Source organism: Heterodontus francisci, chromosome 1, assembly GCF_036365525.1.
Source record: "Heterodontus francisci isolate sHetFra1 chromosome 1, sHetFra1.hap1, whole genome shotgun sequence".
Taxonomy (NCBI): Eukaryota; Metazoa; Chordata; class Chondrichthyes; order Heterodontiformes; family Heterodontidae; genus Heterodontus; species Heterodontus francisci.
In genome coordinates, this window is record NC_090371.1 from 213,829,575 (window position 1) to 213,847,929 (window position 18,355).

General features: G+C 44.1%; 1 protein-coding gene across 7 annotated transcripts in view; it reads left to right on the forward strand.

Moving 5' to 3' along the window:
• Nucleotides 1-18,355, forward strand: part of slc10a7 (solute carrier family 10 member 7) — a 435,171-nt gene that overhangs the window by 69,830 nt on the left and 346,986 nt on the right. The window contains exon 5 of one of the 7 annotated variants that reach the window (XM_068041334.1): nt 1,196-2,067. The exons of 5 other annotated variants lie outside the window; for them this stretch is intronic. In XM_068041334.1, the coding sequence (XP_067897435.1) occupies nt 1,196-1,225 (30 nt within the window). In that variant the 3' untranslated portion in view covers nt 1,226-2,067. Of the gene's footprint in view, nt 1-1,195; nt 2,068-12,989; nt 13,154-18,355 lie in introns of those variants that run through there. One more of the 7 variants, XM_068041337.1, reaches the window with a different exon arrangement.

The window sequence follows — 18,355 nt, forward strand, 5'->3', positions numbered from 1 at the left end:
GATGAGTTTGGTTCCAACGACACTCCAGAAACTTGTCAGCATCCAGGACAAACAGGACAAAGCAGCCAACTTGATTGGCACCCTGTTCACCACCTTGAACATTCGCTTCCTCCACCAGTGGCGCACACTGTCAGCAGTGTGTACCATCTACAAGATGCACTACAGCAACTCACCAAGCCTGCTTTGAAAATACCTTCCAAACCTTCTCAAGGGTAATTAGGGAAGGGCAACAAATGCTGGCCTTACTGGTGATGCTCAGATCCAATGAACAAATAAAAAATACTTCCAAAACTTTTTGGGCAAAAAATTTTAAAACCTAAATGTACAGTTGTAAGTCTAACTGGGTACACCATGAGATGCCCTGCTGCAGCACAATCTGGCCCATTTTATTGTGGACCAATATAGAGGTTAGATGAGTGGCTAAATTGGATGTAATATTACTTGTTCTGATACTGCATTGAAACAAATTGCACTTTATTGAGTCAGATCTTGAAAAATACTATAATTTTATCTGTTCTTGAGTATGTGAAGGAAGCAAAATATATCTGGTAACATTAGCCTCATGGTTTGAAGGCTTTACAGCGCGTTAGCAACTGTAGGTCAACTTTCAGATGTGTCATTTTGTTTGGATGAAAATATATTGCTGGCAGTGGGATGGGAGAAAGAGTGGAAAATCACAATGTTCTGTAAAATAAAAATCAATAAAATGAGATTGGCTGAGAAGTGAGAAAATTGGTTGACTGGATCTAGTGTCATTCTAAATAGTATATTACATTAATTTTAATTGATTGTCTTCTTGTAGAATACTGTATTGCACTCTATTCTGCAAATCTTCATTGAAATATTTGATAACTACCTACCTGATTTTTGAATATGAGAGTTTTACTCCAGTTTTCTGGTGTTGCATTTTATAAAAGGCTGTGCAATGGAGACCAATCCCTCATGCATGAAACATTCCACTCACACATGCAAAAGCATATCGTTTGTACATCTGCAGAACTATTTTTTAATATCTATCCCTGTTTAATGACTCCATTATCTAGCTTTTCCTCTTATCCAGTTCATTGCTTGACTCCACTTTATCCAAGTATAGCTGCGGCATGTCGAGAAATGGCTTCTCTTCCCTCTCTTGCACTATTAGCTCTGGACTCCCCCAATGATCTTTTATTGACCCCATCCTCTTCTTCATTTACAGACTCGGGGTCTGTTTCCACATGTATGCTGACAACACCCAGCTCTACTGGCCCACCACTGCTAGCGACTCATCCATTGTTTTTGGATGCCAAATATCCCATTCTGGATGAACCGCAAGTTCCTCCAACGAAACATTAGGAAGACTGAAGTTTTTGGCCCCCACCACAAATGCTGTACCTTCGCTCCTGATTCCATTCCCCTCCCTGGACTCAATAGTCTTTGGTTAAGCCAGTTATTTGCGTTCTACTTGTTGCCGAACTGAGCTTTAGACCCCATATGCTCCAATTACAAAGACCGCCGACTTCTACCTCCATAATATCACCTGTCTCTGCCCATCTGCTGAAACCCTGATCCATGCCTCTGTCACCTTCTTCAAACTCGACTATTTCAGTGCTCTCCTGGTTGACCTTCCATCCTTCAATCTCCAACACTGTTCCATTCTCCAGGCTCTGTAAACATGAGTTCAACCAGGAAATCTGTTGCCCGTATCCTTTTCCACACCAGGTCCTGCTCACTCATTGCGCCTGTCCTTGCTGACCTGCATTGGCTTCCAGTTCCCCAGCGCCACGTTATCTCTAACATCAACTGGCCCCGCAACCTGCCTGTAAACACTCTGTTTCTCTTGAGTATGGTGTTTTGTGCATTCTCGCACTCTCTTTGCCCCACCATTGGTGGCCATGCTTTCAGCCATCTATGCTGTTCCCTCCCTAAACTCTTGCGCCTCTCCACTTTACTATCCTTCTTTATGACCTTCCTTAAAACACATCAATTTGCCTGAGCTTTTGGTCACCCCTCCTAATATCTCCTCCTTTGTCTGTTTCCATTTTCATTTATTTATGTCCCTGAATTACCTTGCAACATTTTTCAACATTAAGGGTGAGGCAATATAGATTTAATGGCACAGTTCTAAAGAGTATGCAGGAACAGAGGGACCTGAGGGTGCAGGGGCATCGATTTTTGAAGATGGCAGGACATATTGAGAGAGTGGTTAGCAAAGCATATGGGATCTTGGGCTTCATAAATAGAGGCATTGAGCACAAAAGTAGGGAAGTTTTATTGACTCTTTATAAAGCTCTGGTTAGGCCCCTACTCGTGTACTGCGACCAGTTCTGCTCACCACACATCAGAGAGGGTCCTTGAGAGGAGATTTACTAGAATAATTCCAGGGATGGGGAATTTTAGTTTCAAGGTTAGGTTGGAAAAGCTGGGGTTGTTCTCGCTGGAGCAAAGGAGATTAAGGGGAGATTTCATAGAGGTGTACAAGATTATGACAGGCTTAGATAAGTTTGACAAGGAAATCGCCTCCTTTGTCTGTTTCCATTTTCATTTGTTTATGCCTCTGAATTACCTTGCAACATTTTTCAACATTAAAGGGATTGCATAAATGCAATTTGCTGTTACTGTTTTTGTTATGAGATACTATATTTCCAGCTTTCCTTTTAGTACAAATTCTATTCACAGAGTCATATATGGCATAGGAGGAGGCCATTCGGCTCATCAAGACTGTGCCGGCTCTCCGCAGAGCAGTCCAGTCAGTCCCACTCCCTCGCTCGATTCTGTAGCCCTGTAAGTTTATTTCCTTTAAGTGCTTGTCCAACTTCCTTTTGAAATCATTGATTTTCTCTGCTTCCACCACCCTTGTGGGCAGCGAGTTCCAGATCATTACCACTTGCTGTGTAAAAAAAGTTCTTCACATACTCCATGCATTTCTTGCCCAAAACCTTCAATCTGTGACCCCCTAGTTCTTGTACCATCAGTTAATAGGGACAGTTTTCCCTTGTCTAACTTATCTAAGCCTGTTATGATCTTGTACAGCTCTATCAAATCTCCCCTCAATCCCCTGTGCTCCGGCGAGAACGACTCCAGCTTTTCCAACCTAACCTTGTAACTAAAATTCCCCATCCCTGGACCCATTCAGGTTAATCTCCTCTGCATCCTGTTAAGGACCCTTCCTGACATCCTTCCTGACTTGTGGTGACCAGAACTGGATGCACTACTTTAATTGGGGCCTAACTGGACACAGTACTCCAGTTGGGGCCTAACCGGAGCTTTATAAAGGGTCAGTAAAACTTCCCTACTTTTGTACTCTATGCCTCTATTTATGAAGCCCAAGATCCCGTATGCTTTGCTAACCACTCTCTCAATATGTCCTGCCACCTTCAAAAATCGATGCACATGCACCCTCAGGTCCCTCTGTTCCTGCTCTTCAGAACTGCGCCATTAAATCAGTATTGCTTCACCCTATCCCATCTGCCAAAATACATCACCTCATACTTGTCTGTATTAAATTCCATCTGCCACTTGTCTGTCCATTCTGCTAGCCTATCTATGTCCAGTTGCAGGTGGTTTGTATTATCCTCGTTGTATGCCACTCCTCTAAGTTTGGTATCATCAGCAAATTTTGAAATTCTGCTCTGTATTCCAAGATCCAAGTCAGTTATATATAGCAAAAAAAAGCAGTGGTCCTTGCACTGACCCTTGGGGAACACCACAGTCTACCCATCCTCGAGGGGGGGTGCAAAAAATGGCTGCCATGCTGCCGCGATCTAGTGCACAGCGACCCATCTGCATAAGCTGGGCAGTTTGTTCCCCTCCCCAAATCACGTGGCGGGGATGGACTTTGCGACGCCGGCAACGCTTCAGCTGCCTCTGTGCAGGCGTTGGCGCCAATTTTAAAGGGCTGCCTGACCTGTGGTGACAGATGAAAGTTGTCCCTGTTTCCCCTCCAACTGTGACAAAAAATAATGTTTGACCACCCCCCCCCACACCAGAAAAGCCCAGATTAACCCTTTTCCATCTCAACTGCACTAAGTGTAGAGTTCACCACCCCCCACCCCCCCAATTGACCTAAGTGCATAATTCAACCCTTCTTCCCTCCCCTGCCCACTACACTGAAAATGCAGAGTTGACCCCTTCCCGCCTCTCCATTTCACTACAATGCAGTTTCCCCCTTCCCCCACCTCGGTGGCGCCAGCTTTCCCTGCACGGGAAAGTGAAGGCACTGGAGTGCAGCCGTCGCTCCGAAGATCATGGGCAGCCGGCAAGATCACGGTGAAAGGTATGTAAATATATGCATTTCCTTTATTTAAATATGTAAAGTTGAGTCCTGTTGCCGAGCGGCAGGCGGGCTGCCATGGAGTTTCACTGTTGCCGGGAAGATCGGGCTCGGCAATCCTGGTGTCTGGCTTGGTGTTGGGCTGCTGCCGGTGTGATCTTCCGCCACCACCCTCTGCCACGGAGCCCGACGTCAGGACCTCAATAAAATCCCGGCCCTCCAGTCTGGAAAACAATCATTTACCACAACTCACTGTTTCCTGTCCTTAAGCCATTTTTAATCCAATTGGACACTGTCCCTCCTATTCCATGAGCCTCAATTTTGTTAACCAGCCTTTTACATGGTATTTATCAAACGCTTTCTTGAAATCCATATAGGCGACATCCACTACATTCTCTTCATCAACCTTCTGTCTGACATTGTCAAAAAATTCAGTTAGATTAGTCAAACATGATCTGCCTTTTAGAAATTTGTGCTGGCTATGAATTAACTCAAACCTCTCCAAGTGCCTGGTTTTTCCCTGATTATTGTTTCTAAAACCTTACCCACCACTGATGTTAAACTAACTGGCCTGTAATTGCTAGAACGGTCCTTATACCCTTGAACGAGGTGTCACGTTTGCCACTTTCCAATTCTCTGTCACCTCCCCCATATGATTATTAATTTAGCTTTAGAATCCAAGATTGAAGACCACAGGAAAACCACTTTAAAAACTACCTACAACTGAAAGAGAGAATGTTTAAAAGAAACACTGGCCCAAACGGTGCAAAAAACACTTACCTTCAGCTGTAGAAGACAGCGCGCTGAACGACAGACTGCAAATCAATCACTGTGATCGGGTGAGTCAGGAATCCCCGTTGGAAAAAAAGCTTTTGAGGTGTTTGCCAAGTTGATTCTTTTTCAAGGCCCGGCAAAAGGGAAACAACAGGGAAAACCCGATCCCTATCCCAGGCTGATCGATTTATTTCAAAGGCTCCCCCAGGCTAATCAGGTCCGCACCATTACAGGAGGCGCCCGACAGCAAAAAGTGCGGGAATCCTCCATTCACGCAGCCAAAGCTATAAAAAGAAACCTATTAAATCACTCCAGCCTGAAGAGCTTTCATTCAGTCAGCCAGAGCTTAAAAAACTCATAAAACCACTCAGGCGCAGTGGTTAGCACCGCAGCCTCACAGCTCCAGTGACCTGGGTTCAATTCTGGGTACTGTCTGTGTGGAGTTTGCAAGTTCTCCCTGTGTCTGCGTGGGTTTCCTCCGGGTGCTCCGGTTTCCTCCCACATACCAAAGACTTGCTGGTTGATAGGTAAATTGGCCATTATAAATTGCCCCTAGTATAGGTAGGTGGTAGGGAAATATAGGGACAGGTGGGGATGTGGTAGGAATATGGAATTAGTGTAGGATTACAATAAATGGGTGGTTGATGGTCGGCACAGACTCGGTGGGCCAAAGGGCCTGTTTCAGTGCTGTATCTCTAAACTAAACCACAGCTGTATAAACAGCAGACTAGAGTGCTGGAAGCTGGATAAACAGACAAGCTGCTCCTATCAAGCAAAGTAGCCAGTCTAAAGAAGAGAATTTTTTTAAATAGGGAAGACTGCAGGGAGTCACAGAACCAGGTTTTAAAGCAAGTTCTTCAAGCAAGTTTTAAAGCAAAAGAACAGCAGAAAGATGGATACCAATTTTCCCAGCATGAACTGGAAAGCTTTGGATATCCTATCTGAGTTCAAACAACAGAGAATGCAATTATGCTTTACAGATCAAGTAATTGTAGAACCATAAAAACAATCTGTAAAAGTAATGATAGCAGTTGGAAATGAGGGATTGCACAGAATCAGTACCTCTGGATTATCTGAACAGGACCAGAAAGATATTCAAACTTAACACCCAGCCAAGCTGAAACCTATTTACACATCAGTTTCCAACAAAGGATAAGTGAGAGTGATCAGAAGTGGGAAGTCTGTCTGATTTTCTTTTCCCTCTTCATAGTTTAGGGTTATTGTGGTCAATTGTGGTGCAACTCCTGCTGCTTGGGCTGCAGTTCGTAACTGGGCGGCGCAGTGGTTAGCACTGCAGCCTCATAGCTCCAGGGACCCGGGTTCGATTCTGGGTACTGCCTGTGTGGAGTTTGCAAGTTCTCCCTGTGTCTGCGTGGGTTTTCGCTGGGTGCTCCGGTTTCCTCTCACATCCAAAGACTTGCAGGTGATAGGTAAATTGGCTGTTGTAAATTGCCCCTAGTGTAGGGAGGTGATAGGGAATATGGGATTACTGTAGGGTTAGTATAAATGGGTGGTTGTTGGTCGGCACAGACTCGGTGGGCCAAAGGGCCTGTTTCAGTGCTGTATCTCTAAATAAATAAATAAATAAATCCTGCAAAGATATGGAAAGTGCTGGAAGATCAACTCCGATTGAGAGTGAATTTTTGAATTCACCGCCTGGAATTGGTGTCCTACAGGCATCAGCCAAAGGAATCAATAGACCAGTTTGTCAGTACATGCCGAAGCAAGGTCAGCGAGTGCGATTTTTCAGAAGCTGAGCTGTGAGACCGAATAATGGAGCTGGTGATCGTATCAACACCCATTTGAAGCATTTCAGAAGGACCTCTTGGGGGAAAAAGAAAGATCACATCGTTGATGCACTACCGGAAGATGGCAGGAAATATGAAGTCATTGCAGCTGGACAACAGCACCTGCAAGCACTAGGTGCAGCCAAAAGTATCGGCACCATAACCAGGTCGAAAAGGGCAAGCAAGCTGTATTGTAAATATGGTTGGTCTCACTCTTGGCGAAGTTGTCCTGCACTTCGTGAGCTGTGCAAGGCGTGCGGTGCAAGAGGGCACTGGGCCCGCCTATGCAGGAATTCTGGCACCAAAGACGCAACCAGAAGTCACGATCGGACACAGGCAAATGGAAAACAGGGCAACAGCAGCAGCAAAGAAAGCACCAGAGACCTGGATAAACGCAAGCTGATACATGAAGTCCACAGCAAAACAGAACTGAGACAAGAATCAGAGAGAAATAGTTCTCAGGCAGAAGACAAACAAGCGTTCCACATTGTGAACCTGACACATCGTGTCAATGAAGTCAAACAACTGGAAGTTTTTGCCACTATTAACATCATGTGCCAAAGAAATCTGGCAGACATGCACTTGGGGTCAAGATTGACACCAGCGCTAGTGCAAATATCCTACCAGTCCGAATCTTCAAAGATATATACCGGAGTCATTGGAAATCAATAATACAACCGACAATTGCCAAGTTATCAGCATACATCGGGTCATCCATCCTGTGCTGTGGCACATTATAATGCAATGTAGATATGGCAAGTCGGCATGGAAACCACAAATGTTCTACCTATTAGACACGTGCGGACTAGCAGTGGCAGGACTACCAACGTATAAGCACCTCAACATCATAACCAAGCACGAGGTCACCAAGATACCCATTACAGCAGTAGAAACCAAGGGGACCCATATTGAGTCGGTCCACGACCTACAGCAAATGTATCGGGACAGGTATGATGCTGTATGAGATTTCAAAGGTGATGCCGTACTGCACCTCAGAGAGGATGCAATTTCGTCATTCAACCTTCCCAGAAAGTGCAGCGTGCTCATACAGGAAAAACATAAGCGCGAGTTAGATGATGTGGAACGCAATGGCATCATCCATCGTGTGCATCATCACACAGACTGGTGCAGCTCAATCACATGCATATTGAAGAAGGATGGAGCAATTAGGGGATGTCTAGATCCAAGGCGTCTAAACCTTTCCCCAGAGAGATGCCCACACAAGATCCTGACATTAGAGGAATTGAACCCCAAGTTCACAGGAGCCAAATTCTTCTCCAAGTTGGATGCCAAACATGGATATTGGTTGGTACACCTGGCTAAGGAATCTCAAGAAGTCACCATATTCAGGACACCATTTGGAAGATATTGCTTCCAGAGACTACCCTTTGGCATATCTGACAATCAAGATCTGTTTCTGCAACATATGGACAGAATTATATAAAACGTGCCTGGCTGCATATGCACTACCGATGATATTGTGGTAATGGGAAAAACCAAAGAAGAACATGATCAAAATCTCCATTCCCTGATGGCAGTAACTCGTTGCAAAAGGCTTGTTTTTAACTGCAAAGAAGTGCCAGGTGAATGTAAGTCAGATCAATTTCTTTGTCTCCATCTATTCGGGTTGCGAAATCCATCCTGACTCAGGCAAAGTCGAAGAAGTAAGGCATATGCCTACCCCACAAGACAAGGAAGACCTCCAGAGATGTCTTGGATTTTTCAACTTTTTGGCAACATACATTCCAAATTTTTCTGACAAAGCATCATCGCTGAGAGAGCTCTTAAAAGATTTGTATGGCAGGAGGACCGTCAGCATCTGTTTGAGTCACTCAAACAAGCATTGTCAGCAGAAACCTGTACCCTGCAGTACTGTGATCTAAGGAAAAGACCATCCTGGAAGTTGACAGAAAGGGCTAGGAGCGTACATCATACAGGATGGCAAACTAATTGCATTTGGGTCCAAATATTTATCCTCAGCACAGTCCAATTACTCAACCATCGAGCGTGCAACACTTGCTCTGGTGTTTGGGATCACAAGGTTCCACACCTACCTGTTCGGCAAACAGCTCACTGTGCAAACTGACCACAAACCACTGGAGATGATCTGGCACAAACCATTGGCAAGTGCACCACTTCGACTACAGCGATTCTTAGTGATGGTACAGGGGTACGACTTTGACGTCTGCTACAAACCGGGTACTAAAATGGTCACTTCGGATATGTTGAGCAGATTGCCAAACTCGAGGAAGAATGAAGAAATTCCACTGGATATACAATTGGACAGCATGGACATAGGGGTGGAAGATGTGCTCAAAATTGACTTATTGCATTTTGGTCAGCGCAAATGTGACCAACTTCAATCAGAAACAGCAAATGACCCACGACTGAAGGCACTGTGGAGAGTCATCATGGAAGGCTGGCTTGACAGGGTGAAAGAGGTGCCAGAAACTCTCAGATGCTTCTGGCCTTAGAGATGAACTCAGTATCTTGAGAGGCATCACCTTCAAGGAAAAAGTGATTGCGCCCAAAACTCTCCGAGAGGACATCTTGTCACAACTTCGCCAAGGCCATATTGGCACAGGGTGAACGAGACGACTGGCACAAGACACTATATTGGCCAGGCATCAATATTGACATTGAAAGGTTAATGAGGATGTGTGAGGCATGCCAGAGCCACTAGCCACTAGAATGCAGTGAATCTACACCCTCACGAGACCGTCACTGCCTTGGTTCAAAATCGCCACTGATCTATTTTCCGTTAACAGGGAAGACTTTATCGTAGTCACTGACTATTTCTCCAAATTTCCAGTTGTCAGACAGGTAAAAGAAACTTCAAGCACGTTCGTCACAGACACATTAAGTGCTATTTGATGCACCTGAAGAAATCATTTCTGACAATCGGCCACCATATGCGGGCAAATCTTTCGGGGATATGTGTGCCAAATGGGGCTTAAAATATGCGACATCCTCACCACATTACCCTAGGTCTAATGGTCTCACCGAGCGAATAGTCCACATAGTCAAAGCACTTATGCTAAAGTGTGGGGCAACGAGTCAAGATCTTTGTGTTGCCATGCTCCACCTCAGAGCGGCACCTATGGATATGGACTTACCGTCGCCAGCAGAGATCATGTTTGGCAGATAAGTGCAGACAACTCTGCCAAGCCATCATCTATCCAAATTCTCTAAGGTTCAGGAGATGCTGCTCGAAAACAGGGGAAAATTAAGATCGTGCATAACTGACACGCAGGGGCGGAACTACCTCAGCTACATGTAGGACAAAAGGTCAGGGTCATGCACCCCACAATGAAAACATGGTTGTCTGCAGAGGTGTCCGTAGCGTGCGGTGAACCTAGGTCCTACGAGATTACAATATCTAGTGGAGCAGTGTTGAGAAGGAACCGAAGCCAACTGAGAGAGGTGTGCAGCGCTCCAATTGCGCACGGCAGACTCGAGGGAGCACGCTTCGACGGTGAGGGTGTGACAGATCATCAAGACGGTAGCCAATGCATTGACAGCATGCTTGCAAACCCAGGACAACCAAGAGTGAAATCCACATTCCCAGAAGGTTATACCATAACTAGATCTGGAAGAGTTGTCAAACCATCGAAACGATATATGGACTCATAAGCTTCTTTATTTGTAAAATTTCATAATCTCTATCCATGTGTAAATAATTTTGATATCTAATTTTATGTATTTTTTTACTTTTAGCATACAAGAGTTAACTTTGGAAAGAAGGGGAATATTGTTCGATTGCCTTTGAGTGATGTCCCTTTAAGATCTTAGTATGCTAATGAGTTGAGTACCAGGGATGTAGTCATATGACTACATGCCAGGCTGATTCTGTAATTGTAACACCAAGAGGGCAAGACCTGTAAATAGATAGCTCTGCAATGTATATACTTGTTAGCTGTTCAATAAACCTGTTTGAGATCTTCAACACCTGAACCAGACAACATAAAAGGTTTCTCAAGTTCAGTTGTGTATCTATTTGAAATATTATACTAGATTATTTTGGCTCTTGTATATTAAATCATTCCCGGGAGTAAATACCACCCCCAAAAACCTGAAAGTGTCTACCATTGCCTTGGCGTTCAGGTAAGTTTTTGGTAACATGCCCAGGAAAAGTAAACAGCAGATCTTGTCTGGCAGGTGCATTTAGTGATTATACTGTGCCATCTTAAGATCTCTGTTACAAATTCTGGTTTTCCATAGATAACTTTTTCAGGGCTGGTGACATCAGTTGCTCCATTAAGTGCTCTCAGCATTTTCTTTGGGAGTTGACTTGCACTACCCTATGTCTATTTGTATGATAGCATAACCTAGGAAAGTAACAATAGCATACCCTTGTGATCTTGACCAGGTACTTGTGGCTTTTATGTGAATTCCTTCAACACTTGAACAGTGGATTGAACTACTGCTATGTGAGGTGAAATTTGACACACAAAAGTTAAGCAGCTTATTTTCCATCCAGTGAATATGTGGAATACCTGTTCTGATCAGATTTGCTTAGTTCAGTTGGTAAAAAGTATCAAAATAATGAACACTATGCAACCCTAGTTCAGTTGATCGCTTTGCTTAATTATGCAGAATAAATCTGCTGCATTCTGTCTCATAGCCCGTGGCAGGACTTCCTGTGCCTGTAGTTATATCTCATTTTCTGAGGGCTTTTTGTCTCAGCAGCTTTCCAGTTGCAATTGCTGGACTGTTTTTCAGCTGTCTCTTGTTTGTCTCTCTTATCCTCCGCTTCATGGCAGACGGAGATTCAACACGCTGGGTAAAAGGTGTTTTCTGATTACCCAGAAAAGCTAACTAGCTGTTTAGTCTCTGGGAGAAGAAAAGTTCTGTTCAGCCTGTTAGGTCACACGGTATGACATGGGTAGTTCCCCTACTGTTCATCTCCCCACCTGACTGCAGCAAGTGTATTTGTGTTAAGAGTTTAGCCCCTTGGGGTTTTATTTTTCAAATAAACAGTCAGCGACAGGTTTTCTTGTAGGTTTTAAAAATAGAAAGTTAGTTGTTTATTGATCAATATGCCTTATCCCGAAATTGTTGCAACTGCATTCACTCACACACACAAGGAGAAACAGATAAAGGAAAAAAGGTAGGTGGGTTTTAGTGGGGGAAAGGGTTATGATAAACCTGTTGAATTCTCTTGAGATTCAAGTTCTAGATAGTTGTAGGTCTGAGATGATTGTAGATTTCTCTTTTGATTGAAGGTTCTGTTGAAGGTAGTGGGTCATTTCCAGCTCTCTCTGCTGTATAATGTAGATGTCGGATTTGTTCAGCAGGGCAAGTGCTTTCCGGCTTGCTGGAATGCCAGCTGTTACAAGTAGGGTCAGTCTCTCTCTCTCTCTCTGGCTGTCTTTGTTTGAAGGTAAAACTGTGTCATCTCTCACCTCCTGTTAGGAGACACTGGGTTTCTGTCCCATGCTGATCACGCAATGGTACAGGACGTGGCTGCTTCACACCTACTTTATTTTAGAAGAAGACATTCAATTTTGGAATGGTTTTAGGATACGTGTAAGATGAATTTCATTAACATTTTTTGTCTTTAAAGATTTGTCCTTTGCCTTTCTCAGACCGTTTGGAGACACAAACGGCTAATCTCCTTTTTCTTCGGTGTCCATTTTGGGCCATTGTTCACCTTTTAAAATAAATGTTTAAGTTTGCTTTTTCATTACTCTTCAGAGTTAGTCCATCGATGTTGTATCATTGCACTTCCGATGTGTGTGACAAGCCTATTGTCATGCAGGCCCCCACCTGCCAAGAATGAGACATTAATTTCGCCACATGAACATTGATTTTTAAACTGTTACTGGAGTAAAGAAAGAACTTGTTTAAAAAAAAAAACGAGACCCTTGACTGGAAAGACATTTGCATAGTAACAGACAGTACTTGGAAAGGACAAAAGGGCCACTTCCTGCTCCAATTTAATCCACGATTGACTTTTGATTACCATACGTTGAAGGCGGAGAGGCTAGCATTCCAGGTTAACTGCTAAGATGGCCGAATACACAAACCGACGTGATCAGCCCCGTTTAGTCATATGACTAACTGACTGTTGGAGTTTTTTTGAATTTGAACTTGCCACAGAGTTTTAAAAACTCAAAGGTCTTTGCTCCTGGACTGAGAACATCTCTCTCCTGGCTGCTCCCATCTCTTTCTCACAGAACTGAAGACCCATTGAAGACACAGGAACCCCAAGAGAGAAATGTCTCCTACAGTGAACAAGGTTTAAGAAAAATACTGGGCCCCAACGAAAAGCAAGAATTACCTACAAAAGGACTACAGTGAGCTCGAAGCACAGTAACAAGAAACTCTTCTGATATTGCCTCAAACCTCTACTTTTTTCATCTCTTTTCTGTCTCTATTTGCATGTGTGTATTGCGTATGCATGCTAGCATGGGGCGCGGCGTGTATCCGTAGGCGTTAACTGAATTAGAGTTTAAGTTTTGATAAATTTCACTTTTCTTCTTTAAAGTGAGGAAGGCCTGTTTTGTACTCATTTCTTCGCCTGATAATTGGAAAGCAGTGAACAAGGGGGAGCTCAAAACACAGTGTTTTAAAAGTTATATCCTGTTACAATAAGACCAGGTGAAGGCTGAAAGAGACTGCTAGACACCTTTCTGACCTGGATGTAACAGAAAACTGGGGGCTAGCATCCAGAATTTAACCCACAGACAAACGAGAGAAATTGGAAGTGGTAAGCCAAATTGTTCCCAAGCAAACAAAGAGCAAGATTAATACAGGTTTTCTTGTGGTTGTGTGTTGAATACTACAATGTCTGCAACTGAAGCGAGTAGCTGTCCAATCCAGGGAAATGTAACTTGGGGTAAGTTAAAAGCACTGTCTATAGAGGAGCTGAGAAAAGTGACTCAGCCGTGTGGGATCACTGTACGTGGCAAGATTAGGAAGTCTGAACTCTTAAGGGTAGTGGCCAACCATTTTTCCCTTGAATCTGAAGAAGCAGAAGCAGTGTTTGAAGCAGACCCAGACAGGGTACTGCTAGTAAAGTTACAATTGGAACAAAGGAAACTTGAATTAGAGGAAAGAGAGAGCGAGGCAGGAGAGGGAGAAAGAAAGCCTTCCAAAAGGAACATGAAAAAAAATGAAAGGCAAGAGAAGGAATGAGAGAGAGAGAGAAAGAATATTCCAGAAAGAATCCGAAGAAAGAGAGCTGAAGCGGCTTGAGTTAACTAGGGGGCGACAGAGTAACCCCAGTGAAAGCATAGCCAATATGGAGGAGCAGGATTCAGGTTTGGGTACAAAATGCTAAAACTCGCTCATCTAATCTCAAAATTCAATGAGGAAGATGTGGAAGCGTTTTTTGTGTCTTTTGAGAAACTGGCAAGACAGACAAAATGGCCAGCTGAGACCTGGTCTCTTTTACTACAAAGCAAGCTAACTGGAAAAGCCCATGAGGTTTATTCCTTGTTTCCAGATGAGAGTTCAGCAAATTACGAACTGACCAAAAATGCTATCCTCAGGGCATATGCATTAGGAGCCAAAGCCTATCGCTAAAAATGTAGAACCCTCAAAAAGCAAGCTAATCAAACTTCTCTGGAGTTTGAAAGAAGTAAGCAGCTGGCTTTTGACCAGTGGATGAGGGCTCTTAAAAGTAATTCTGTTACAGGAATTTAAACACACCCTCCCACTCTCAATAAAGATCCATGAGGAGGAGCAGCGGGTTCAGGGAGCCCAGCAAGCAACCGTTCTGGCCGATGAGTTTGTTTTAATTTATAAGTATTAGCTGAAGCATAGAATAGAAGAGCAGGGTGGTTATGATGGAGCTGTATAAAATGCTAGTTAGGCCACAGCTGGAGTACTGTGTACGGTTCTGAGCACCACACAATAGGAAGGATGTGATTGCACTGGAGAGGGTGCAGAGGAGATTCACCAGGCTGTTGCCTGGGCTGGAGCATTTCAGCTATGAAGAAAGACTGAAAAGGCTAGGTTTGTTTTCCTTGGAGCAGAGAAGGCTGAGGGGGGGTGGGGGGGAACATGATTGAGGTATACAAAATTATGAGGGGCATTGATGGGTCAGATAGGAAGAAACTTTTTCCCTTAGCACAGGGGTTAAAGGGACAGGAGGTTTAGAGGGGATTTGAGGAAAATTTTTTTCACTGAGGGTGTTTGGAATCTGGAACACACTGCCTGAAGAGATGGTAGAGGCAGGAACCCTCACAACATTTAAGAAGTATTTAGATGAACACTTGAAATGCCATAGCATACAAGGCTATGGGCCAAGTGCTGGAAAATGGGATTAGAATAGTTAGGTGCTTGATGGCCGGCACAGACACGATGGGCCGAAGGGCCTGTTTCTGTCATGTCTAACTCTATGACTCTATAATTCCGTTTCCCAGGGGAGAACCTTTCCTAATCTGAAAAGGAAAAAGGATGGGAAGGTGATCTCTGCCCAGGCAGTCCTGGGAGACAAAGGAAAGCGGGAGACACGGGGCCTTCTGCCAGCCAAAATGGAAGGTACTGTGAGCAAGAGTGAGACCTGGAGACCTGTGTGCTTCCATTGTAATAAAGCAGGGCATTTAAAAGCTGACTGCTGGAAACTGAAGGAAAAACTGGTAGGGTTAATCAGGGCACACCTGCTCAGTGAAGACGGGATCCTGATGGAACGCACTGAGCAAGCTGTGGCTTTAACTGCAGTAAGAGGAACCCAGGAAGCTTACAATGGCCAGTGCAGGAAAAGTTAATAGGATTCCTGAAGGTTATAAGGGTTTTGTGTTTGAAGGGAAAGTGACCCCATACCCCTCAAGTAGGGCAAGCAAGCCCATAGTAATTCTCAGGAGCACAGGGGCCACTAGATCCATTTTACTGTGAAAAGGCCTGACCTTTTCCCCCAGAGAGTGCAGTGAACACCACAATGGTGGTGAATGGTATTAGAGGGCAATGTATTCCAGTTCTTGTACACCGGGTGCACCAGGAGTGTGACCTAGTTTCGGGACCAGTGAATGTAGCGATTGTCACTAGTTTGCCTGTGGACGGGGTTGACCTCCGAGGTAATGATTTGGCGGGAGTGAAGGTGGTAGCCCCCGCAGTAGTGAAAGAAAGGCTGCAGGAGGTCAGAGAGACAGGGCCGTGGTGGTAAATGGTCTCCTGCAGAGTCCTTGAATGTGTAGTGGATCGGGCCATGATCAAAACAGCTCCCCCAAGGGAGACTGCATTGGCATTGCAGGCAGATGACCATGAGGTCTGCCTGTCCGAGACTTTCTTCAGAAAGTTAGGAGACCCAGGGAATGAATTAAATGGATTTTCCTTAGCTGAGGCTCAGCGAGATGACCCAGTATTGCAAGAGTTAGTACAGGCTGCCCAGTCTGAAAGTGAAACAGAGGGAGTCCCTGACTGCTACTATTTGAAGAATGAGGTATTAATGAGGAAATTGAGTTCTCCTCACAGAACTGAGGGCAAGGATTGGATAATGGTTCACCAGTTAGTGGTGCCACAGAGGTACCGGGGATAAATATTAAGAAGGGCCCATGAGACTACAGTGGCTGTACATGCCGGTATATGAAAGACTAAACCCCGTTTAAGACAGCAGCTTGACTGACCAAAACTCCACAAAGATATGGTGGAGTACTGCAGGATTTGCCACTTGTGCCAGGTTGAGGGGAAACCCCAACCTACAGTGAAAACTGCACCCCTTAGTCCTGTACTGGTGTTAGGAGGACCCTCCAGCAGAGGGCTGTTGAGCTGTAAGGGACCTCCTGCCAGGAACAAAAGCGGACAGGCAGGCACATGGCTGGCAAAAGTTTAGAAAGGGCAGGGGAAAAAGTGACCAAGAGGCCAGCTTAAAAGAAGTCCGGGAGAAATCCCGGATGAATACCCCTACTGTCTGGTCAGCCAACCCTGACATTCAGACCCCACATCCTCCTATGTAAATGCAGACTGTAGAAGCACCCTACCAGAGTTGCTCTCAGCATTTACAGGAACCTGCAGAGACAAAGAAACCTCTAGGGGGCAGAGAAACCGTGAGTGTGATGCCTCATCTAGTCAAAGTGCCACAGTAGAGGGGAGTCAAGTCTGCATACATACCTGCAGGTAGAAGTGTCTTAGAGAACAAAGGGGAGATTAACAAAGAATCCTCCCCTACAGTCAGAGGAAAAGGGAACCACCCATTGCCTGAAGCCAAAATCCTTTGCGTGACTCAACAAAGAACTGAAAGAGTTTTCAGGATCGACCTGCCCACTACTAACTCTCCTGGAAAAACATTACCTCAACAGGAACAAAACCCTAGGCAGTCATGGCAGTGGACAAACTGAAGAAAAGCTTCCCCAAAGAACCACATGGCTACTGGGATGCCAAAAAAGGGGAAGTTAAAGCAGCACTGGCACCCAGAAAAAACTAATTTTATTAAGCTTTAGGAGTTATGAATGAATGGAAATGAATGAGAGAAATGCATGGCTTTTCTTTCTGTATCTTATATTTCTCGCAAACCTTTTAATGAAATGCGCTGTTTTTTTTTCAAATCTTATTTTACTCCCCTGGGTGTGGAGGTGTCATGCATGCCCCCAATTGCCAAGAATGAGACATTAATTTCGCCACATGAACCTTGATTTTTAAACTGTTACTAGAGTAATGAAAGAACTTGTTTTTTAAAAAAAAACACCAGACCCTTGACTGGAAAGACATTTGCATAGTAACAGATAGTACTTGGAAAGGACAAAGGGGCCACTCTCTGTTCCAATTTAATCCACAGTGGACTTTTGTTTACCAGATGCTGAAGGTGGAGAGGCTAGCATTTTAGGTTAACGGCTAAAATGGCCGAATACACAAACAGACGTGGTCAGACCAGTTTAGTCACATGACTAACTGGCTGTTGGAGTTTTTTTTAAATTTAAACTTGCCACACAGTTTTAAAAACTCAGAAAGGCCTTTGCTCCTGGACTGAGAACATCTCTCTCCTGTCTGTTCCCATCTCTTTCTCACAGAACTGAAGACCCATTGAAGACACAGGAACCCCAAGAGAGAAATGTCTCCTACAGTGAACAAGGTTTAAGAAAAATACTGGGCCCCAACGAAAAGCAAGAATTACCTACAAAAGGACTACAGCGAGCTCGAAGCACAGTAACAAGAAACTCTTCTGATATTACCTAAAACCCCTCTATTTTTGTCTTTTTTCTGTCTCTGCTTGCATGTGTGTATCGTGTATACATGCTAGCACGGGGCACAGCATGTATCCGTAGGTGTTAACCGAATTAAAGTTTAAGTTTTAATAAATTTCACTTTTCTTTAAACCTAACAAGGCCTGTTTGTGCTCATTTCTTTGCCTTATAATTGGAAAGCAGTGAACAAGGATTCACCAAGGGGGAGCTCAAAACACGGTGTGTTTAAAATTAAATCCTATTACAATGAGACCAGGTGAAGGCTAAAAGAGACCCCTAGACACCTTTCTCACCTGGTTGTAACACTATTAACCACCCTTCATCTAGGTGACTTTTTTTACATAAAAATGTGAGAATACACATTATTTTTAAAAACTCAGAATTAATTTTTTTTTGGTCAAATCTTTACTGTGGAAAAG